The following is a 26,659-nucleotide window of genomic DNA, read 5'->3' as shown; positions in this document are numbered from 1 at the left end:
CTCTGTCTTCAGCTATTCTTATGAGCTGTTCAAAATTTAGCCCTGTCCATTGTCAGTTGAGCATATTGGTACAGGTGAACAGGGATCTCGTGAAATGGGCGGGTCTTGTACTGCGCAGACAAAGAAAGCCTTCAGACAGAAAAAGATGAAGTTTATCCGAATATTACCGCTTTGTCCGTACCGCAATGTTGTCAATATGTGAGTGACCACTGTAATATTGGGTATTTTTAGTATGGTATCTAAAGAAATGAGTCTCAAATAATTGCATGTCGTGTAAATCCATAATCAGATAAAGAATTTTAAAACATTGAATGGAATAAAGGGCAAACAAAATAATGATTTGATTGAAATATAATATTTACCCAACAATAGATAATTACGATGTCATTACAATACAATTAAGACACTTTTATTTTAAAAGATCCTAATTGCAAAACTACATTACTGATAAGTATTTAACGTTTCAAAATAAATATTTAAATATTGCAATAATTATATGATTTTTACTATCATTTTAATATTTTAAATTCTTTTTAATATAACAGTAACAAATTCGGCAAAATTATTTTCTTTAAATTAAAAAGTACGTGTACATAATATTGTCTATTGTAAAATATTACTGAAAATTCTGAAACAATAATAGCATTAATGAGTCGTAGATATTATCAAATAAATGGGGTTTAAATAAATCAGTTTATTTTTACCCGCGGGGTTAGAAATTCTCGGTATCTAATTCTTCATCATCAGAAAAATCCCATTCCGAATCTGTGTCTCTTAAAGTCATGACCAGTTTTTCCATATTATTTTCTATTGTTGATTGTTGAACTAAAATCCTTGCTCCCATTTTTTGCATGGTTGCTCTTAAATAGTGTATACGAAGCTTCTGAATGTCATATATTTCCATTAGAAGTCTTCGATTTGTTTTTGATTTTCTCCAACGGAAACCAGTGTCTCTTATAATTAATCTTCTAAAATTTCCTAAAAAGTATCTTAATCGCCTCCAGCATCTCTGAATTTAGACAGAATATATTTTAGCTGAGGTACTTCTGCACCACTCATATGCAAATATTATGAATAATACGCATTGACACCCCTTTGTCAACGTCTTCGAAAGTTTGCTTCTTTTTTTCTTTTATAATATGATTTCTTGAAGAAGAAAAGGAGGAGCATTGTCGCATTATCCTGCAATTGCATATGTTCCATCAGTGCCAGCATAAAGAAGTTGCTATGGATACCATATTATAAAATAGTATGGTAAATATAGGTGTTTGTTTACTACTTTCTATAAGATATAGCTTGCTCAATTTTCGTTTATTCAGCTAAGATTCTATAAATTATTGTACTTTCGGAAACACCTGCCGCTTCTGCCACATGCTCTTTTATGCGATAATGAGGTATTGTGACACCTTCTTCAGCTTCCGTTTTCATAAAGGCTAACACATTAGCAATAATTTCTCGACTTAGACTATTAATAGGTCGTCCGGATAATTTGCTCTTAAGCTCCATGCTACCATTGCTACCATTAAATAACAGTAATTTAGGTATATCTACTTTTTTGTATTACAATTATTTACTTACCTTTACAGTTTTTAATTTTAGAGTTCCAAAAAGAAGTTTTGCATAAAATGAGTATAAAACTAAAATAATTAAAACAAAATACACAAATACAAAACGTAAAATCACAACAATAAAATAAACGAAAAAGAACAAGATCAAATTTAAATACCGCGAGCAGCAGAAACAATGCAACACTGTAAAAATTACGAGCAGATCGTTCCTTAACGGCTACTCACGAATGGCTTTGCTTTACCGCCACTTTCAAATTTGTTGATGCGCGGTGACAACTTTATTTCACGAGATACTTGTCGGCCTGTACTTATTGTTTTTCAGTATGTGGCCTAGGTATGATGTTTTTCTAACTTTCACTGTGTTGAAAAGCTCTCGTTCTCTGCCTATTCTATGCAGCACTTCTTCGTTTGAAGTATTCGATGTCCATGAAATTTTGAGGATTCTCCGGTAGATCCACGTCAATTTATTTACGGTTGTTGTTTTAATAGCCCAGTAAATGTACAGGAAATACGGCGATACCGTGTAATTTTCAGGGGCAACTCCGAATTGCAAGAAAATTTGGATTTAGGTTCTACTTACTCTCCACTTCAAAGTTGAAATTGTGCCGTTGGTTGCTTTTACTTGGGGGGGTGACAGTTACCCCATCTCGGGGGTGAAAAAACATACGTTCAAGATAAGACTGGAAATGGATAAATTGACTGATTTTAAGCAACTTTTGTTCTATAGAGTTTTTTACGTAACTTAATACATTTCGAGTTATTTGCGATTGAAAATGTTTATTTTTCGACAAAAAAACTACGTTTTCAAACGGTTTTTCGCAAATAACTCAAAAAGTAAATGTTTGATCGAAAAATATACTTAGCAAAAGTGTAGCTTTGATTAAGCCAAAAAAAAATGGTGTACTAGTAAAATCTATCAATCGAGTAAAAACAAAGTTGTAGCTCATGAAAAATTCGTTCTTATTCGTCTAATTCCAAATCGAATATTTCAAGGTGAAATCATTGAAAAATTAAGCACCTTTCGGGAAAAACCCATTCAAACTTTTTTAAAGTGTCTATAAAAAGCTTTATTTTCATTGTTTATAAAAGTTTCTAGCATTAAAAATAAACGAGTTGCGCTCAAAATAAAGTTGGCACTCTTTTTTGTTTGGAAAGAAATCATGAAAATCTCCCCGTCTTTAGCTCTCCAAATGAAATTAATCGCTACCGCTTTACAAACAATTTACTTAATAATCTATTTTTTATATGATCTGTCAGTCTCACCGGTTTAAAGTGCTTATTTTTGAAAGGGTGATAGTTGAAAAAGCTTGAACGGGTCACTAATCACGAGTGTATGCAAATTTTGAACAGCCATATCTTAACTAATTTTTGTCTTACGGAAAAACAAAATGAAACTAGCATATTTATAATGGCAAAACCTATATTTTTTTACTCTTTAAGATTTTTCTTATCACTAATACTTTTTAAGTTATTTTGAAAAAAGTAAATTTTCAAAAATTTTTAGAAAATATTTTTTGATATAAAACCAAATTTTTTTAAAAGTAAGCACTTCAAACCAAGCAAGCTTACACATCATATAAACAATACACATACAGTTACAATAAATGGTAAAGCGGCAACGATTAATTTTATTTAGTGTGCTAAATAGAGGGAGGTTTTCACGATGTTTTTTACCAAAAAAGGGGCCAACTTTTTTTTCAGTGTAACTCATTTATTTTTAATGCTAGAAACTTTTGTAAAAAACAAGTATAAAGCTTTTTTTAGGTACTTTAAAAATGTTAATAACTTTTCCCGAAAAGTGCGTAATTTTTCGGTGATTTCGCCTTGAATTATTCGATTTGGAATTAGACGAATAAGAACGTATTTTTCATGAGCTACAACTTTGCTTTTACTCAATTAATAGACATTACTGATATACCATTTTTTTTCGACTTTTTATATGCTACATTTTTGCTTAGAATATTTTTTTCGATAAAATATTTACTTTTTGAGTTATTTGCGAAAAACGGTCTGAAAACGTGGTTTTTTTGTCGAAAAATCAACATTCTTAATCGCGAATAACTCGAAAAGTATTGACTTATTTAAAAAACTTTATAGAACGAAAGTTGCTTATAATCTGTCAATTTATCATCCGTTTCCAAGCCTATTTTAAACACGCATTTTTCACCCCCTGAGAATGGGCGACTATCACCCCCCCCCCCCCCCCCCCAAGTAAAAGCAACCAACGGCACAAATTCAACTTTAAAGTGGAGGGTAAGTAGAACCTAAATCCAAATTTTCATGCAATTCGGAATTGCACCTGAAAATTACACTACAAAACGGTCATTTATTGGGCTATAAGGGTCCATGTCTCAACTGCATAGAGAAGAGTCGACCAGACGTAGCGTTTTGATAAACGTAGTCGAATTTAGAGTTTTATTCAAGAATCACAAAGGAGTTTTTTGATTTTTTCGAAAGATTTTCTGGCGTGTTCTATTCTCGATCTTATTTCTAGATCAGGATTTAGGCTGCTATCGATCCAACATCCCAAATACTTAAATGTATTGACCTGTTCTAAAATGTACCCATTTATTGTGCAAGGTTGATGTACGTTTTGGTTTTTTCGGATTGACATCACTTTGGTTTTTTAATGTTTACTTTCATACCAAATTGCTCACAGGTCGAGTTGGTCTTGTCGATGAATCGTTGTAGACCCAAGTCGGAATCCGAAATCAACACCGTGTCATCGGCGTATCTTTTTCTGTTGATATTTACGCCATTCACCAACAAAAAATTTAAATATTTTAAATGTGCTGTAATTGGATGAAACAGTAAAAGTCATATAAATAAAGACCTTATATTCCATGAAAATAAAATAAAAATGTATTCCATTTTTATTCAGTTGCAATGCGAAGGCAAAACTGTCTTATTTTGCCTTACCTTATATTCCATTGTTTACCTGCTTCAAAAAAAGTTTAAGTGGTTTTAACTCACTATTTTGATAATAAATACAGTTGATCAATTAAAAAGCTGGAAAACTGTATTCAAATTAAAGCATGTTTATCCTAACAGAAGAGTTCACTTCAGTTTAAGAAAGATGATTATATTCGCTCCGTGCATGACTGATGCGATGCCTAGCGTAGTCGCCTGAAATTTTTGGCGAAAACAATCTGACGTTAAACATATGATACAAATATGACATATTTGACGTTAATGTAATATTTATTTGCCATTTTTGATAAAATTTAGTATACAAACAATAAGTTCGGGTATCAAATAAACGTCAAATTAAAAAACAGATATTTGGAAGTTCTCTGAAGAATATATCAATTTTAAGGGTTTTTCTTCACTTTTTCTTTATAGTTTAGTTGTCGGTATTAACATTAGCTGTGTGTTTTTTGTGGTGGTGTGTGTAACACAAAATGGAAATAGATGACGATAGGAATATACCACCAGATCGAGGAAGGAAAGAAAGTCAGTATGGAAATACAAATAATAAAAATCAAAACGGCTATAATAAGGTAAGCGAAATATCTATTGAAAAAAATTATTATTCAATCATTATTCGCACAAATTTGTCATATTTCGTCGCTACGGGCGCTGGCATAGTTTCGTGCATCCCCACCATGGTCACGCACGGAGCGAATAGTGCCAGATAATTTTATTTAAGGTTAATGCATGTATGTACTTTTGATCTTTTTTCATAGCATATGATTAAATGTTTCATTTTTCTTATTAGTCCAGAAAGCCACTGCGCATCCGCTAGGAAAAATATTCTGATTCGGATTTTTTGCACAATCTTACTCAAAAAGGACTCCTTTTAACAAATTTGCATGTTGCGAGGACCAAAAGGTGGTCAAAAATTTTTTAAACGTTTTTTTTTGTTTATTTCCTAAAATTATTTTTTTTGCATGGAAAAAAGTTTTTCTAGGTTTTTTTGGATCATTCCAAACAGAAAAGGTCTTTAGTGACTTTTCTCTAAAAATGATAGTTTTGACAAATAAGCGATTAAAAATTGAAAAATTGCGAAATCGGCCATTTTTAACCCTCAGAAACTATGTGAAAAACTGAAAATTTGAATGTTGCCAAGGTTGGTAGATATTCTTTAAACATCTATTGATGAAATACCAAAGAGTTTTTTGCAATACAATATTCAAAACTCCTTTGTTTTTCAAATTGTTAATCAAGCGTGCGCGACACTATTTTCCACCGACAGTATGGTGCAAATGAAAGGAATAAATTCGTTATTTCGTAAACCGGCGACTTTAAGGAAAAATTCCGAAACAGGTCGATTTTTATACTTCTACTTCTTTTTTGTCAAATATTTTAATTTAATAAAAAATTTTTGGACACCCTGTATTAATAATTATGTTAATGTTTATATTACTAAATAGATAATTGAAGAACCTTTCAAATGAGCTAGCACACGACCCCTATTCTTATTTAAAAAAAATCATCGATTACGTCACCACGTCCAGATGGATGACGTCACTAGTATACCATATATGCCACAATATCACAACTTAAAAATAAAAATCGACCTGTTTCGGTATTTTTCCTCAAAGTCGCCGGTTTACGAAATAACGAATTTATTCCTTTCATTTGCACCATACTGTCGGTGGAAAATAGTGTCGCGCACGCTTGATTAGCAATTAAAAAACAAAGGAGTTTTGAATATTGTATTGCAGAAAACTCTTCGGGATTTCATCAATAGATGTTTAAAGAATATCTACCTACCTTGGCAACATTCAAATCTTCAGTTTTTCACGTAGTTTTTGAGGGTTAAAAATGGCCGATTTCGCAATTTTTAATCGCTTATTTGTCACAAACTATCATTTTTAGAGAAAAGTCCCTAAATACCTTTTCTGTTTGGAATGATCCAAAAAACCTAAAAAAACTTTTTCCCATGCAAAAAAAATAATTTTAGGAAAAAAACAAAAAAAAAACGTTTAAAAAATTTTTGACCACCTTTTGGTCCTGGCAACATGCAAATTTGTTAAAAGGAGTCCTTTTCGAGTAAGATTGTGCAAAAAATCCGAATTAGAATATTTTTCCTAGCGGATGCGCAGTGGCTTTCTGGACTATATGGATTATTTTAAACATCCCACTTAATTGAATATAAACTTGTAAATTTTCTACAACTGTTCAACAATTAAACGGTACTCGCCCATATATTTTGGTGGCTCAAGTATGTAAAAAACCTGTTAACAGCCTGATGATGAACTCTTTAGATCGAAAATGTTCTGTAGTGTAGCCGTAATCGATTTTTTAAATTAAATATACCTTTTATACAGGATTTTAACTAATTTTTTGTAAATTTAATGAAAAAATGTCTCTTAGTAAAAGGTATATTTATTTAAAAACCCTTAAAAGGGCTACAAATATCACAGAAAGTTTTCGCTCTCTAAAAAGAGAGCGAAAAAAAAAGAGAGATCAGTGTTACAGGTTTGACATGCTGAGCCACTCAAAAATACAAAGGTTAAAACCTTTTAAATATTGACTAAATATCTTACTTAGATAAATCAATTATGTATTCTGAACTCCAAAGGATGGAGATAATACCTAAGGATAAGGCCCTGAGCATTATATGACGGGCATATATAGTGCAGTCACTGAAGGTTTTCACCTCCGATTTCGTTGAACCTCCATCGATTTGCATGAAAATTGGTGAGTAATTAGAGGATACATCAAGGAACAAAGGTGACATGATGCCAACTTGCGCTTTTACTCTGGGGGTGGATGCCACCCCTTCTCGGGGGTAAAAATTATTTTATTAAAAATAATACCACAAGTCGATAGAGGGACAAATTATAAGCAAAATTTGTTATATAAAGTTATTAAAATAAATCAACACTTTTTGAGTTATTAAAGACCAAAAATTTTATTTTTTCGTAAAAAAATGCATGTTTTAAATCGGTTTTTCACGTATAAATCAAAAACTATAAGCTTTTACAAAAAAGTTATTATTACTGAAATTGAAGATAATAAAATACTTAATACATTCCTTACATAAACAACTAAACTTATGTTAGTTCAAAGTGAGTTATTGGCAATTGAATGTGTATATTTTTCGAGGAGTACTCAAATCTAAGTATTCAAGCTTAAATAACGGGAAAACGATGCAATATATAAAATATTCCTGCTAAACATTTGTCAAAGTACTTCGGAATACCTATCAAATGAGCTTCAGAACAAGGTAATAGCGTCAAAATTAAGCAAGTTATAATGAAAATAAAAGAACCGTCTCGAATTTTTTAGGAAAAAGTGAAAAATGAAACATACGCCATTTCCACAAAAATTAAAATTTATAGTAATCCTTACAAGAGCTTCTTTATATTAGCATAAGTAAAGTTTTTGATAATTTTGACCGGTTTAGAGTGCATATTTTTGAAAAAAAGATGTAATTTAAAAAAATCATAATTTTTAAAATTATTGTAATTCTCATATTCTTTTGATAATAACTCCAAAAATACTTAATATACGTAAAAAATTGTATATAACCAAATTTTAGTTTTTTCTGTGCTAAATATTTTACCTGTTCTACTATTTCTATAGGGTAAAAAATACCCGAGATAGAAACGATTAAATCTTAAATTTTGTTGTGGGAACCATGCAACCGGGGATATTTAACCTTTTATTTTTAAAAAAGTAAGGGGTTTAAAAGATTAGGTTCAACGTGATTAAATAGCACTTATAATTAGCTTTCAAACAGTTTTTAGATGAACCTGATATCATAAACACGAACGGAGTTATTAAAAAAAAAGCAATAACATTTTTTGGAAAAATTTTTAAAAGATAAATTTTGAAAAAATTTTGGAGCATAAATTTTAACGCTATCAACATATTCGGGGGCTCATTTAATAGATATTTTTAAGTACTTTGCAAATGTTAAGTAAGTTTATGTTATAAAATGCATCAATTTCCCGTTATCTCAGCTTGAATACTTAAGAGTTTTTTACTCGCCGAAAAAAATATACATTCAATTACCTATAACTCACTTTTAGTTAACACTAAAAGGTTTTTCTAGTAAGGGGTTTATTTCATTTTTTATTAGCTTCAATTTTGATAATAATAACTGTTTTGTAAAAACTTACACTCTTTGAGTTATTGATGAAAAATTGGTTAAAAACATGCATTTTTCTCAAGAAAAATTAAAATCTTTGATCTTTAATAACTCAAAAAGTTTTGATTTATTTTAATAACTTTATATAACAAATTTTGCTTGAAATTTGTCCCTCTATCGAATTATGGGGTTATTTTTAATAAAATTGTTTTCACCCCCGAGAAGGGGTGGCATCCACCCCTAGGGTAAAAGCGCAAGTTGGCACCATGTCACCTTTGTTCCTTGAGATATCCTCTAACCACTCACCAATTTTCATGCAAATCGATGGAGGTTCAACGAAATCGGAGGTAATAGCTGATATCCACCTTCAGTGACTCCACTAATAATGCATTATATGGGCATATAATGAAAATTAAGTCTTTCTGTTGCCATTCACCGCTCTCAATGTGAAGACCTAATTTTCAATTTCTTTTTAATCATATTTCTTACAATAAAGTGAACTCTTGTGTTAGGATAAACATGTTTTAAGTTTAATACAGTTTTCCAGCCTTTTAAGTCATCAACTGTCTTTAATATCAAAATCATCAGTAAAAACCAGATTACCTTTTTTTGAAACAGGTAGACAATGGAATATAAGGTCTTTATTTATACGACTCTTACTGATGTATCCAATTACAGCACATTTATAATATTTAAATTGTTTATTAAGTTGATTTTTTGCATTGATATTATGTACTATTTCATTAGAAAACGACATTATTGACAGAAAAACCGAACTTTTTTATACAATATATTATTCGACGGCAGACATGACACTTTGACAATGTGGAGGGTGTACGAATATGGGTTAGCCCAATACAAAAATTGAATAAGTGAGATCTAAAAGGATAATATTTCATTTTTGCCAAATTTATTTACGATAGCAGTTTTGTTCACTTGACCAAGCTCTATAGAGTTAGTCAAAGATATTTGACTAAGGGTTTGTTCACTATGGAGACCAAAGGATGGTATCCTCGCCTAGAACTTAGTATCCTACTCTTCATTTTGATGAACGCGCGCATTTAAAATAATGCATCTGGCGATCGATAATATGGTACGAGCAGTACGAGGGATACCAGGGAGCGAGGGTCGGCGCCTCGTTATGAGCACAACTTAAGTCTGTAGAGCTTGAATATTGAAGAGCTATTTAATGTGATGAAATGTTCTCTAAGTCTGTAGAGCTTGATCAAGTGAACAAAACTGCTTCTTCTTTAGCCCATTTCTATCCAACTTTGGACATAGGCCTTCCTCAAATCTTTCCATATCTGTCTGTCCTTGTCTGCGCTTTTCCAGTGATTTCCTGCAGCTTTTACAATATCGTGTTTCGATCGCATCTGAGGTCTTCCTCTGCCTCTTCTTCCTGTCCACGGTCTCCAGTTTTGTATTTCAGCATTCCATCTTTTGTCTTTCTGTCTCGCATTGTGGCCCGGAAATTTCCACTTTAACCCTGTTATATGTTCAGTTACATTTTTTACTTTTGTTTTCTCTCTTATCCATTTGTTTGATTTTCTGTCTTGCAGTTTTATTCCCAGCATGGATCTTTCCATTTTTCACTGAGCTATTTCTATTTTGTTTATGTTGGCCTTTGTTAATGTTCTTGTTTCTGAGCCATATGTCAGAACAGGAACGATGCACTGGTCAAATACACGGGTTTTTAGGTATTCTCCTTTTCATGACCATTTTTCAGTGCGTCATAAATTATAGAAAAAAAGGTAAGTCCGTGATAATACACATTTATAACATTTATTCTAACATGACATTTTAGTTAAATCTGATAGTTGTCAAATTTTATTTTCAATTTGGAATAAAAACAAATCAATTGTGTCTATTGCATTTATAAAATGGTATTTTCTTTGATTTGTATAGTCTTATAAATTGTTCAGATTATATTGATAATATTATTATTTTATTTAATAAATAATTCTTTTTTGATTATGGCGCCATCTATCGACAACTAGAATAACTAGAATAAATGTTATAAATGTCTGTAATCACCGACGTGCCTTTTTTCTGTCACATACAATTTAATGCGTTAGAGAGAAATCGAAAAACTGTTACGCATCTGATTCTTCTTTGTACTTCAATTGTTTGGTTCTCTTTACTAGCTTTGATTATTTGACACAGGTATATGTATTCGTCAACAACCTCAATATTTACATTATTTATATTTATATTTATTCTGTCATTTGTCTTTGTCATGATTTTTGTTTTATTCATGTTCATTTTTAATCCTATCTTCTCTGATGCTTGTGCTAGTTGAGTCAGCATTGTGGCTAGTTCTTCTTGGTTGGTTGTAATAATAACAACGTCATCACAATATCTGAGGTATTTGAGTTTATTTCCGTTTATGTTGATACCTATTCCCTCCTATTCCAGTTCTTTAAAGATGTCTTCCAGAGCTAAGGTGAAGGAGTTTTGGGGATATTATACATCTCCTCTTCTTACGCCTCTACGGATTGCTATGGGATTAGTTTTGTTTGTTTTATTTTCCCATTCGGGGGGTTTAAAGCCAAATTTTGGGTCTCGAAGGTAGCTGAAGATGCCAGTCTTTCAGCTACGATAAAACTTCGAGAAATGCCCACAGCTTAACCAAGCAACATGGCAAATCCTACTTCTACGTCCACGTCGTAATCCCTGGGCAATGCATGGCGTGCAATGGGTGTACGTCATGTAGCCGACGGAAGAGGGTGAAGGCGAACTACCGGCACCAAAAAACTGGAACACACTGGCTAAGGGAATAAACCCCAACAGAAAATTACTCACCAACCCGCCAGGCAGGCGTGGTGTTTCAATTGCCAATACTTCCCAAAATGAACAAAACTGCTATCTTAACTAAATTTGGCAAAAAATGGCATATTATCCTTTTAGATCTCACCGATTCAATTGCAAACCTGTTATTTCCATTTTCGTTCAATTGCTTCGCCAAAACACTATCGATTCTTCCCGCTCTTCTTGGATTAATAAACAATTCCTGCATGTACTGGGCATTATACACATAAATATTACTCGGTGTCGGTTGAGGAGAAGTATAAAGAGCCTGTTTGATTTTGGGATAAGCGTTTCCGAAAGGCTCGACAGCGTGAGGCTTCGATTTCAATAAGCTGCAAGAGGAATAAAGGTCGTACAAATGAGCAAGAATGCATCTTTCGGCTGAGCTACAGTCTCCAGGGTTGGACACATGTTTCACGACTTTACAGAGACCTTCAAATACGGCTGAGGTTTGTTCTGGCGATACTAAAACAGAAATTGTAATTAATTATAAGTAATTAATCAGTATAATTATTATATTTTGTATATGTACTCAGTTCCGGGACAAAACAGCGATATAATGAAAATATCATAATTGAAAAAGGAGACCTTCTGACCGACCTCGGCCGAAATACGTGTACCTCGCATAAACAAAATACGTATTAATAGTACATGTTTCCCTCACAAAGAACAATACAAATACACTTTTGAAAATACTAGAAGACAAAAATCTATGATAAGACTATATTCTGTCGAATACAGAGTTCCACCCGTCTCACATCTTGGATGTAAGAGCACTAACATCAGCAGAAATAGGAAGCGATCATAAATTGGTATTGTGCAAAATCAGAAGGAAAAACCATATAAGTAAATAACAACACAACAGAATACACCACCAAGATAGAAGTCGAAAGCTTACTGGATGAATCCACAAGATACCTATTTCAAAAAAGAATAATAGAAAGCAGAAACATATACAGTGGGCACGTAAAGGTTGGAATAAATGCATTTTTTCATGAATAAGCTATTTTGGAAATACATCCCGAAACAGGTCGATTTTTATTTTTTAAATTATGATTTTTTGGCATATAGTGACCTCATTCATCTGGGCGTGATGGCGTAATCATTTTTAATAGTCCAAGTAGCGAAGCTTAAAGGACAAAACCTCACAATTCTTACAGAATGGATCGATTTGCTTGAAAATTTGAGAATAAGTAGTGGATAGCCCAAGGATCAAAATCTATATCAATAAAAATCTGTGGCTAACGGACCCGCATCCAAGCCATTTTTTCACACACACACACACACACACACACACACACACACACACACACACACACACACACACACACACACACACACACACACACACACACACACACACACACACACACATGCCAAAAGACGCTTTTAGCATGGGGGTGGTTGCCACCCCATCTCGGGGGTGGACATTTTTATTACATTTTGACCACAAAAGCTGGTAAAAACATTCATTATAAGCAAAAAAACGTTCTATACATTTTTTTGATAAAATTAACAGTTTTCGATTTATTCGCTATCGAAAGTGTTAGTTTTATATCGAAAAAATCAATGTTTTTAATCAGTTTTCTGCTAATAACTCAAAAAGTTTTCGTTTTATCAAAACAACTTTACTTAACAAATGTACCCTTTGAAAAAGTAAACAAAACCGTTTTTTCTTATTTTCTTTAAGACCAATAGTAATCGACCTATACTTTATTATATGTTGGCTCTTCTTCGTCAAATGCTAAATATTGTAGTTTCAAAGTCAAAGGACGGGAAACTATGCATTTTTCGAGGATAATTTGTTAAAACTAATTTAAAGTATTTAAAAATATGAATCTCCAGAAATAAAAAAAATCTCTAGCTAAAAAAATTAAGTGACTTATAATGAAAAGAATGTCAGTCCCTATTTTTTTTTCAGCAAAAAAGTGATGGTAAACAACTCTAATTAAAATTTGTCATTGACCTGATTTGGTTTTCTTGATTTATGTATTGTTAATAGGTTCTAGAAGTTTGATCGGCTTAGAATGATATGGAATTAAAAGCGAATAACGAATTTTTGTAGATTGGTAAAAAATGCCCTTTTCTTCAGAATAGAAAAATTAGCATCAGAGATACGAAAAAATATTTAAATATGAAATTGTAGCTTATTTAATTCCCAAGAACTCAGTTTGCAAAAAAAAATTTTACGGTAAAAGTTGAGTGAGCTATTGACACTTAAAACTTGTTATATCATGCAAAAACCACCTTTACCATTCCTTTCAATGCCACCTCTTTTTGTTACTGAGAATTTTAAAAATATTTAATATTAAAAGCTTATATATCTTGTAAAAACCTATAAAATTATTTTTTAAAGAACTTTCTAAGATAAAAAATAAAAAAGTTACAGTTAAAAAATCAATATATTAAAAAAAAAAAGGAGAAATCCAATTGGAAGCATAATAATGTAAGTTAGGGGTGTTTTTCGTCATTGGCCTTATTCTTCTTTATTTATGTATTATTAATAGATTCTAGAACTTTGACCGGCTTAGAATGATTAGTTTTTAAAAAACTGAAGTTTAAACCGAGTAACGAATGTTTGCAATTTGGTAAAAAATGCCATTTTCTTCAGAATAGAAAGATTAGCATCAGAGATAAGAAAAATGGTTAAATATGATATTGTAGATAATTTAGTTCCCAAGAACTTGGTTTGATAAAATTTGTTCTACGGCAAAAAAAGAAATTGAGTGAATCGTAAATGAGTATACCATCGAAAAACATTGATTTTTTAGATATAAAACTAACACTTTCGATAGCGAATAAATCAAAAACTATTAATTTTATCAAAAAAATGTATAGAACATTTTTTGCTTAGAATGAATGTTTTTATTAACTTTTGCAGTCAAAATATAATAAAAAATTTCCACCCTCGACATGGGGTGGCAACCACCCCCATGGTAATAGCGCATATAGATTTTGATCCATGGACTATCCACTACTTATTCTCAAATTTTCAAGCAAATTGATCCATTCTGTAAAAATTGCGAGGTGAAAAGCTTTGGTTCCTTAACTATAATGAGAATAGGGATCCTATGCTAGTTCATATGAAAGTTTATTCAATTCTCTATACAGTAATATAAACATTAACGTAATAATTTATACAGTGTCAGAAAAATTTCAATTAAATTAATATTCAAAATACATTTTATTGTTGTCAGAAACAAAACAGAAAAAAAATATTTATCTCACAAATAAACATTGCTTTTCGTTTGAATTAAATGTTCAAACTGCCAAGAGGCAGGTGGGTGAGTAAAATATAAAATTAATGGCACCAGTATTGAACAAGTAAGGGAAATAAAATACCTTGAAATTAAACTGTCGAGTTACGGAGACCTGAAGAAAGAAGTTAGAAATCAAGTAGGTATAAAAAGCAAATAGACTGGCAGGATGCCTTAATAACACTATATAGCAAAACTAGCGAAACCGGCATATTAACACTGAGATAAGGTCAAGAATTTATTAAGCCAGAGTAAGACCAATAATGACATGCATCAGAAACAAGATCCAGCACAGCCACAACACAAAGACTACAAATGGCAGAGATGAGGGTACTGAGAAGAATTACTGGAAATACTCTGAGAGATCGAAAGAGGAGTGAAGACATTAGAAGAAAATGTAACGTAGTGTATAAACGAATGGAAACTAAGTAAAAAAAAAGATAAGCACATTGGCAGAATGGGGGAGACAAGTGTGGTGAAAGTAGCAATATTTAAATCACAAAACGGCAGAAGAAGTATCGGCCGACCGCGCAAAAGATGGAATTATAACCTATAGAGGTATTCATATGCCAATGAACAAGCAGAATTGCTTATAAAGAGAAAGAAGAAGAAAATATATCTGCTAATAGTTGGAAAAGCTACTAACTGAACAGATTTGTGTTGCTACGTTGCCACACAAAAAAAAACTTGGAGCAGGATGATCAATCCTCATATTTGTCAAAGACAAGAAGACGTTATATTAAGTTGTTAGATTTTATTGTAAGACTGTATGTTCCGTCCCTCCACACATATTTTTCTTGTATTTTTTATTAAGTATTTTATTAATTATTTCTTTTTCATATTTAATTTAATTACCATATAATGTGTGTATGTCTTTACGTTACGTTACCAATACGGTCCTGTACATACCGCTCCTAACAGACTTAAGAGACGCAAAGCTTACGAAGCGTTCACACATACTCTCAATCATGTTATAGCCGTCACAACTGTCACAAGTAAAACACAGTTTTATAAATAGTTTTAAATCCCCTCCAAACAAGTGTAAGAATTGGCAGCTCAATTGCAGAGTCCAGTGCACTGGAAGAAAAAAGAGGCATCCATTCATCACCAAAGGTACTGTAACATATAATTTACATACACACACCATTCATTTAATTGATAAATTTGCTTGTAACTTATTTCGTCATAATATATAAAATCAGTACCGATTAATAGTATATTATTCAACGAGCATGTAATAATGGCTATTACTCACGATGATGAAGTTTGCGACACGAGCCGTAGGCGAGCGACGTAATTCATCGGAGTGAGTAATAGCCATTACATGCGAGCAGAATACTATACTTTTTCTACGACCTTTTTTTTATTTTAATTAGTAAAAAATTGCGTGGAATATGATAGGTGATCCATTTGGAGATATTCGACCTGATAATGTGCCAGAATTCCTTGGGATTCCAGGTCCAAATCCAGATGTGTTTCCTGACGAAGATGTATCTTTTACAAGGTGTGTATAGTCCAACCATTTTTAATTGAAGGCGACTCATCTACAAATTGAGCTGAGAACTATCGGCAATAATGTTAAATTTTAAAACTAAATTTATACCGGGGGCATTTTTATTGGGTATGGCTTGCCAATGTGCATAAGGGAAAAAGGAAGATGATTTCATAAAATTTGCCCCGGTAACAATATACCTCCGGTCTATGGGTCATATTTACGAGCGACTAAGTTGAACAAATTCCTTGAACACTGTGAATCATTGGTAACCTTATCAATACTTCGCTGGTCTATATATTTACGTCCAAGGAAGGGTGAGAATCCAAGAAATATTTTACTCGTCAACAGGTGTCCTTATCTGCATGGACGTAGACCTGGGGTGTTTTTTGCTTGTGACATGGGATCAAGCCACGATTTAAGTTTTAAATTAAACGTATTTGACGTTTCAATTTCCAACTTGGAAATCACTATCAAAATACAAAACTTTAATAATTTAATCAAATTTTGTTTTTCATGCTTGGTAAAAAAATCTTCTCTAATATTTTAATTTTATCTCACTCATTAATATTAACAATTCAGACATAATATATTATATTTATGTACATTTTAAAGTAGATTTATTTAGTAAATCTTAATCTTCGATTCATTGTCTTCACTCTTGTTCGTATTCTCGTTTTTTCTTTCGTTTACTTGATTAAAAAAAACTCCACCATGTTTTTATTTTTAATAGGCGTGTAAATTGGAAATACCGGGTGTCCACTTATATTTTTCCCCATTTTAACTGCCTATAACTTCTAAACGGCGCAAGATAAAAATATGCGGTTTTCGCTGAAATGTTTTATTTTAGTAAAAGTTTTGTCTGAATGGACTAAATTTTTTATATCGCTTTCAAATACGAAAACAAAAATGGCGGATTTTTGAAAAAAACGTTGTTGCCTTTTTTTAAATGGAACACCCAGTATATTTTTTTGTATATTGAAAGAAAGGTCATTCACCTATCCAGCGATATAAAGTCTTTCAAAATCGGTTGTCAAATCACTCAGTAATTAATTTTTAAAATGAGAGGTGCAACGTGGATATCACCTACCTAAATACCATACTAAGCAAATTGATATTATGTTATGTGATTTCCACATTTGACAACCGATTTTAAAAAAAATTATATCTCTGGATAGGAAAATGACCATTTTTTCAAGTTAAAAAAATATACTGGGTGTTTTAATAAAAAAAGTCAACAAAGTTTTTTTTTCAAAAATCCGCCATTTTTTATTTAAAAGCGATATAAAAATGGTCATTTACCTAAAAACTTGAAAAAACAGCCATTTACCTATCCAGCGATATAAAAAATTTTAAAATCGGTTGTCAAATGACTGAGCAATTAATTTTTAAAATGAAAGATGCAATGTGGAAATCACATAACATAATATCAATTTGCTTAGTTATGTTATTTAAGTATGTGATATCCATGTTGCACCTCTCATTTTAAAAATTAATTACTCAGTGATTTGACAACCGATTTTAAAAACTTTATATCGCTGGATAGGTAAATGACATTTCTTTCAATTTACAAAAAAATATACTGGGTGTTCCATTAAAAAAAGTCAACAACGTTTTTTAAAAATCCGCCATTTTTGTTTTCGTACTTGAAAGCGATATAAACAATTCAATCCATTCAGACAAATCTTTTACTAAAATAATACATTTCAGCGAAAACCGCATATTTCTATCTTGAGCCGTTTAGAAGTTATAGGTAGTTAAAATTGGGGAAAATATAAGTGGACACCCGGTATTTTCTGATCTTTTTAAAACTTTGGAGCAAAAATTGCAGCGAGTTTGTTCTTAGTTCATTAAAATGAAACCAAACATTGCTTTTTGTTGGTGCCATTTGCCATTATTCTTTCACGTTTTAATATCTGCAAAATAATATTCACGCGGTTCCCAAAGATCAAGGATAGTAAATGAAACTCAATACTTATTATAAACACACATCATAATGATAATTTGAAGTGAAAACTGACCTTGAAATACTGTATAGATAGGTACTCTCTATTAATAAAATTTTACTTTATTTACTATTTTACTTCGAAAATAAGCCACACTTTAAGTTGAAAATTCAATTTATTTGACGTTTTGACTTCCACTTCGGAAATCGTTATCAAAATACAAAATATTAATAGGTACTTTCAAGTGGAAGTCAAAACGTCAAATGAATTGTTTTTTCAACTTATATTGTGGCTTATTTTCCAAGTAAAATAGTGTATAATCATTAATATAACTAATATTGGATACAGTATGGTGCAAATGATTGGAATAAATTCGTTCTTTTGTAAACCAGCGACATTCAGGATAAATCCTGAGACAGGCCGACTTTTATTTTTGAATTATGATTTATATCATACTAATGACGTCATCCATTTGAGCGTGATGACGTAATCGGCGAATTTTTTAAATAAAAATGGGAGTCGTGTACTAACTCATTTGAAGGGTTATTTATTCAATTATCTATTCAGTAATATAAACATTGATATAATTACTCATACAGTGTGTCTAAGAAAAATTATTTTTAATAAATTAATCGACGCAAAAAGAAGAATGTGTGTAATTTATTTAATTCAAAAAACATTCTAATGCTTTCAGAAAATAGAAAAAATGTTGTTTATTTCACAAATAAACATTGTTTTTCGCTTAAATTAAATAATGTTTAAACTGTCAAGGGGCAGATGGGTGGCAGCTCGAACATTTAAATTAAGCGAAAAGCAATGTTTATTTATCAAAAACCATTTTTTTTCTGTCTTCTGACAGCATTAGAATGTATTTTAAATTAAATCAATTTCATGCATTCTTCTTTTTTGAGCCAATTTAATTCAAAAAAAATTTCTTGAACACCCTGTATAAATAATTATGTTAATGCTTATATTGCTGAATAGAGAATTGAATAACCTTTCAAGTAACTATCACACGACCCCTATTGTCATTTAAAAAAATGATCGATCATGTCATCACGCCCAAATGGATGACGTCACTAGTACCATATATGTCTCAAAAATTATAAAAGTAAAAATCGACCTGTTTCAGGACTTTTCCTTAAAGTCGGTGGCTTACGAGATAACGAATTTATTCCAAACATGCATCATACTGTACGTAATTGCATAAGATGCCACAAAGAAATAGATTCAGAAGAATATTTACTTTATTTTGTTAGAAAACTAGAAAATACCTGTCAAAACATACATCATAATTTAATAATTACATAGATCTTAGATTTAACTTTTACGTAATTACTTACCTAACTGTTTATATAAATAATAAAATAAATTAAAATATTATTTTGGTACGCCACTGCAAAGCTGACAAAAGAACTATTGGTGACTCGTTTTAAGTGCGATGTTGCCAATGAAACACCTTCAATTAAAATAGTTGTAGTACAGATGCCTTTTTACCAGTTGACTTGTTTAATTTTATTGTGCAATGCTCAAATTCTAAAGCACAATTATATTTTGCAAATCATCCGCAAGTCAATTTTAAAATTCATGGACTACAATGGCACGATGTAACAGCAGAAGAAATGAAAATTTTTTTGGATGTATCCTAAATATGGGTTTGAATAAAAAACCGCAGATATCAATGTATTGGAGTACGCGCAATAATCTAAATACTCCGTGGTTTCGAGAGAAAGGTCTCAGTCGAAACCGATTTTTATCAATTTCAAAATTTTTACGATTTGCTGATCCAAATAACCTACAAGCAAATGATAGATTATGCCGCATTAGAGCATTTCTAGAACGTTTAGAAAGAATATTTCAACATAACTACCAACCAAAGAAGAATGTTGTAGTCGACGAATAATTGATGTTGTACAAAGGCCGTTTACATTTTCGGCAATATATTAAATCAAAGCGGTCCAGGTTCGGAGTAAAAGTTTTTAGCCTTTGTTCCTCAGATGTATACATGTACAGCTTTGAAATTTATACTGGTCAAGGTCAGCAGCAGTTTGCTCTTTCTGACAATGTTGCTAATGCTAGATTATCCCTTTCAGAAAGAATTGTAGTTCATCTTGGTAGAAATTTGCTGACCTTGGGTTATTCTTTCTATACAGATAATTGGTACAGTAGCACTCGGCTTGCTGAATATTTATTAGAAAGAGAAACGCTACTTACTGGTACAATACGTTCAAATAGAGGGGTTCCACATATTCTAAAAAATTCTCTATTCAATAGACACCAATCAGCATTTTCAAGAAAAAATAATATACTTATTTTAAAATATTTTGACACAAGGGATGTTTATGTTTTATCGACAGAGTTCACTGCAGAACTTACGGAAAGAGAGAGATATGTTGCAGGTGGGCAACGAGAATTTTTCATGAAACCCGCAGCAATTCAACAATACACTCACTGCATGCGAGGCGTCGATAAAATAGACCAATTACTTCATTCTTATAATTGCTGCCGAAAATCTTACACATGGTTTAAGATTTAAGAAATTAGGATTACATTTCCTTCAACGTGCAGTATTAAATTCACATTATGTTTACAAAGAATTAAGCGGCAGAAATATGTCATTATTGACCTATTTAAATTTTGTAATCGTGTAATTCGTGGAAGGGCGTTCAGAAGAGATTGAAATATTGGACGCAAATGAGCCACTCTGTAGACGACGTCGAAGACAACATATTGTAGTTCCAGACGGACCTGTCGTCTGACATTTCTACCCTACCTACTGCTCGTCGTCCGCGTCCACAACGAAGATGCGTTATGTGTTATTCAAATAGAATACGACGCGATACTAAATACTTTTGCAATTTGTGCCCTACTAAACCTGCCTTGTGCATGCCAAACTGTTTTAATAATTATAATCATGTTTTGTAAATGTCAAATAAAATAAATTATGTATCACAAAAGTATAAATTATGTATCATATCAATAAAAAAACTTAAACGTATTTCTCTTTCTGTGTTATTTTTACACCCCTGATGTCAACAAATATAACTTTTAGGATTCATATTTGCTGTTTATAATGTTCGCCACAATACATTATAAAACCGTGAGAAAAATTTGGCACAGATTAGTACATTTGGTTGCGTCTTTTTATACTTTTCACTCAACGGTATCATGTATTTTAATAGAAAATATCTTTTTTTGTTCAAGTTATTACATTTTTCAGTGTAGGTTCGTTCCTATGACGTACAACGTACGACCGTTGGTATATAAGCATGGAAACTTACGCCGTATGTCCAAACTTAAAATCGCTGGGATTATTTACTTCAAAAAAAATTAGTAGCTGGGGGTGAAAGGGTTAAGACTGTAAAAACATATGTATACTTACATAATAAACAACAATGATATCTTCTGAGTACTCCTACAACATACAAACTCAACGACGTAGTATAATTCCTACTCAATGCCAAATTCTTATTATTTAACTGAGCCTCGACTTCGGGCAATTCTTTTAAGATCTGGATACAAACATCGATTAGTCCATATATATTTAGGGCGAGTTCCATCAGATCAAATAAGAATGCTACGTGTTCTTGAACAGGAAGATAATTCGAGTTTCCTGTAGCAAATGAATTTAGCATCTCTATGACTGTAACGCTACATTGCCACGTTACTAAGTGCTGATCGAAATAACTGAGGCTTTGGCATTTTTGGGTAGTTGATTCGAAATTAAATTCATTGCGCTGCTTTTTGACTTTGCCACCTTCAGCTACGTCGATGCTAAACTTCTTTGAAAATAGTTTGCATATTTCTTTCGACATCTTCTTGACAGTGTGTCTGTAAGAAAAATACTGTTAAAAAACTCAGTTTAAAACTCATATGTTTGGTTATATAGAACTAATAGAGCAAAACCGGCTAACAAAGAAGGTACATGAAGCCCAAATGGGAAACAAAAGAAAAAAAGGACATAGATGGACCAGATCCATGATATAGGTCTAGGTGAAAGGAGAGACATGAATATAAGAGATATGGAAAACCTGGCCACCAATAGCAGCGCATCGAAGAAATGTTGAAAACGTGGTCATGAGGTAAGATAAAACGTCCCTATTTAGGGATTTTACTGTTTACTGTTGTTTGCTCATACTATCGTAGAGTCGTCATACGTAGGTATCATGATCAGACCGGATCTATTCTTATTCATATCTCCTGGACAAGTGAGTACGTCCTTATTTTGTAGTTTATCAACTTTATTGCTGTAAAGCATATTCTTCTTTTTCAAGTATGTATTAATGTAAGGTGAAATTTGACTAAAGATTTGATAACAATAAATGCATAAAATTTGTTAACACGTTCAGCCCCGCGTGAGATAAATGCTGTCTCACGCTGTTGTGATCTTGCCGGACCGGGTGATAGTGATGTTGATTATAGATACTTTCGAGTATTCGTTACAAATCGTTACTTTGATTACTATGATTACTTTTGTATTTGAGTACCTGTAATCATATCGAGAATCGTATTTCTCAGTAGGTAGGTATTTTGTATAGGTATTCCGATATAACAACGACTTTCACCGATCTGTTTAAGGGATAAAAATGATTTGATTACTGTGATTACTTTTGTTACTTTTGTATTTGTGACCCGGTAATCATATCGAGAATCGTATTTCTCAGTAGGTAGGTATTTTGTATAGGTATTCCGATATAACAACGACCTTCACCCATCTGTTTTTACTCGCTGGGATAAGACTGGTAGAAAGTAATCAAGTGTATCGGTTGTAGATACAATAGTCGTTACTCGCTCTGATACGATTGGTACGAAGTAATCAAAGTACATACAATAGTCGTTACTCGCTCTGTTACGATTGGTAGGAAGTAACGAAGTAATTAGAGTAATCAAAGTAGATACAATAGTCGTTACTCGCTCTGATACGATTGGTACGAAGTAATCAGAGTAATTAAAGTAATCAAAGTAACGATTTGCCTCTTTGTATAGTAATCGTTACTTTCGTTATTCGTAAGTAACGAGTACTTTGTAACGAATAGATTCTTTTTCAACATCTCTATCGGGTGACCTTACACGTGTCTCTCACCGCTAAATTTTACATCAGACCGCGTGAGCCGGTGAAGAGACACGGTGCAATATTATGTATTATAGCATTGAATAATGCCGATCTAAGGGAATACTTCAGTGTTTGCGGTTTCAAAATAGGATAATTTGATGTCGAGTTACGAATAAAAAAAAACAGCCATTTGTACGATATTTATCCTTCCTAATTTTTTTTCTTGGCACCATGTCCTATTCACTGGAATAACTTCTATCAGAAGCAACATAATCATCTGATAAATCATCTGAATCTGATAAACCACAATCTTCATCTGACATTACTTCATCCTATAGTTTTTTTTATCCAAGCTTGTTCAGCTTCAAAAGAAGACATACTTGCCCTCAAATTATGCGTTCAAGAGTTACTTGTAAAGTAATGCAATAACTAATTGCAAGTAACCATCAACGCCGTGATTTAGTCAAATAAGTACCGACAAGCCTGGGACGACACCTGCCCTCCAGACCGGGTGAGCCATCCGTTAACATTGTTTAAATAATCAAAATGTCAAAAAATGAAGGAAGAATTCGATTTTTTTCTTCAGTTACTTTCATTGTTACATAAATGAAACACAACTGACTAAATTTGAATGTAAATTATATTGTGGGTTATTTAAAGGCCCATATTTGATAGTTTAAGTAAAATTAATTTCCGGTCCGCAGATCTCATGAATAAACAGTAAAAATATACTTGGAATAATCAAAATTTACTAAAAATACATTTAAAAAGTACCTCGACATCGTAAGGTACAAGAGGACGGTTTAAGTAAGTAAGTACATTTAAAAAGTACATAATTAATTCTGCATAATTCTGCGATTAATGTTTATTAATCTCAAAATGTACAGTCAGAAGATACACAATCACATTTGTGGCTTTAAGGACAGGGTCGGCAAGGTTTTGTCTCTTCAGATAGGTATGCCATCTAATTAAAAGGCTTCAATTTCATAGAAGATTTTTGGGTTTTGTTTTTTTCTATTTTTTTTTCTTGTAACCATATTCTTTGGAAATAATTAATTGAGTTATCCTTTTTTTTCTATCTTTATCTTTATATTTTTTTCTTCGTTTTTTGATTTTAACTTTCAAAGTATTCACTTCTGAGAAAAGTTATACTTACATAAAAGTTGCGTAATTAAATTTCCTACAATATAGGATTGGTTTAAAATTTTAAAAAGTGTCATCCTTGTTGCAAAACAGCAATAATTGCGGGAAAAACATAAAAAAACAAGTATTCGCATTTTACGTTTTTCAGCCATTTATGCTACACTTACGACCTTCATATTTTAACCAGAAAACCTTTATGATATAATAAAACAATACTGTAAATTTTATTAAGATCGATTCAATAGATTTTGCAAAATAAATTTTGTAATCCAGCTTTTCCAAAAAAAAAATAATTTTTTCAAAATGTTGCAGTACTGACAATAAAGCAGATAGCAAGTTGAATTTTTTTACATATAGAAGAAAGGTACAGTATTCTTCTATACGTAAAAATAAATTCAACTTGCTGTCTGCTTTATTTTCAGTTCTGCAACATTTTGAAAAAATGAATTTTTTTGCGAAAGCTGGATTGCAAAATTTATTTTGCAAAATCTATTGAACCGACCTTAATGAAATTCATAGTATTGTTTTATTATGACATAGTTTTTCTGGGTAAAATTATGAAGGTCCTAAGTGTACCATAAATGGATGAAAACCGTAAAATGCGAATACTTGTTTTTTATGATTTTTTCGCAATTATTGCTATTTTGCAACAAGGGTGACAATTTTTAAAATCTTTAACTAATCCTATATTGTAGGAAATTTAATTACGCAACTTTTATGTCAGTGCAACTTTTCTGGAAAAAGAATAGTTTTAAAGTTATAATCAAAAAATGAAGAAAAAAATCGAATTCTTCCTTCATTTTTTGACATTTTGATTATTTAAACAATGTTCCGGACCCTTTTGAGTGGGAGGATAACTCAAATATTATTATGAGTTATTTTCAAGCAATTTATGCAAACAAATATGAGTCACCTCTCAACGTCCAAATTAATGTACTAATATTTTTACAGATGCGCCCTGCTCTATAATAGGTACGTGTCTTGTTGCCGTTTGCAGATCATTTCTCAGCAGATTGTTTATCTGCCGTACTTGCCATTCAAATAAATACGGAGAATGTATAATTGGTTGCCTAAAGGCTAATATTCCATAGCTTCTTATTAAAAGCAAATGATCAATCTGGGGACGGCTTGCCGAAGCGGGCCTTGAATTCACACAATCGCAATCGGGTGCATGGCTAGGATCATTAATTTGAAAAGTCCCTTACGCACAGCGCACAGGGATCACTTAACGTATCGGATCGATCGAATTCTTTTAAAAACAATGAATAAAATTTAGTCTGTATTATCTCACAGATATTTCTTTTATTTCACAGAAACGAATATCATCAACTCTGATTAACTTAAATATTTTAAAAAATCTATAATGTGTCCATAAATGTGTGGATCGGCACTGCCGACCCAGACCAGCCTCCACTGCATTTGTTTAGCTGCCTTTGCATTGCTGGCAGTTGTTTGAATACAAAAGTGTGAAATGACGCATATTACATGATTCTGGCGATTGTTTCATACGTATGGGCGGTTGTACCTAAGTAACAGGTTCTAAATATTGTACATAAAAAAGAAAATGTATTGGTAATCAGCAATTTCAAAAGTACCTTATACTAAAAAATTTCAAAAAAATACAGTGGTACCTCGATATACGAGCGCCCTAATATACGAGTGTTTTGAGATACGAGCCGCCGAGCGAGCGATGTTTTGCTTTGAGATGAGAGAAAAATTTGAGATACGAGTAACCGCTCTTTATTAAAATTCATGCCTTTTTTGACTACCTAACTCGTATTATAAAATAAAAGGTAGTTTTACTGATAATAGATCTTTACGGCCCTGCCATAAAGATCATTTCACGGGTCTGTACGTGACTATTACTGGGACCGACAAATTAAATAGACATTGTAAATTAAATCCGACAAAAATTTGTATTCCGCATTCCCCGAAAAAGTTACAACTGGTCGTGCATCGGAGTTGTTCAACGAAACATGACTAACACATTTCCGCAATATTCTGAAAGGGAGGAAGAAACAAACCTCTTTGGACAGTTTTTTTAAACGAGCTGCAGATGAAAATGAGCAGAGTGTGACGAAAAAAGCGAAGACCACTGACGAAAATTAAGCGCTTCCGTAAGCACCTCACTTTTTCACTTTCTCACTTTACAGAATATGTATATATTTTTTGTTATGTATAAATAAATGTTTCTTCTTGTAAAAACATTTTTCTTATTTAAAAACACTTAACAAAAACAACTAAGGAGGTTTTTTCGAACTGGAACGGATTAATGACATTTCAGTTAATTTCAATGGGGAAAATTGCTTTGACATACGAGCAAGGTTAAAAATACGAGCAATGTTTAAAA

General features: G+C 32.1%; 1 protein-coding gene across 2 annotated transcripts in view; it reads right to left on the bottom strand.

Annotated features, from left to right (window-relative positions):
* Positions 1-26,659, bottom strand: part of LOC114344448 (mediator of RNA polymerase II transcription subunit 12) — a 268,924-nt gene that overhangs the window by 97,952 nt on the left and 144,313 nt on the right. For both annotated transcript variants that reach the window (XM_050659395.1, XM_050659396.1), the window contains exons 10-11: positions 21,496-21,944; positions 11,541-11,883 (exon numbers count right to left, since the gene is read on the bottom strand). In XM_050659395.1, coding sequence (XP_050515352.1) covers positions 11,541-11,883; positions 21,496-21,944 — 792 coding nt within the window. The remainder of the gene's footprint in view (positions 1-11,540; positions 11,884-21,495; positions 21,945-26,659) is intronic.

The sequence above is a fragment of the Diabrotica virgifera genome, chromosome 8 (assembly GCF_917563875.1).
Source record: "Diabrotica virgifera virgifera chromosome 8, PGI_DIABVI_V3a".
Lineage (NCBI taxonomy): Eukaryota > Metazoa > Arthropoda > Insecta > Coleoptera > Chrysomelidae > Diabrotica > Diabrotica virgifera.
The sequence above is the reverse complement of the archived record's forward strand: the minus strand, read 5'-3'. Positions and strand labels throughout refer to the sequence as shown.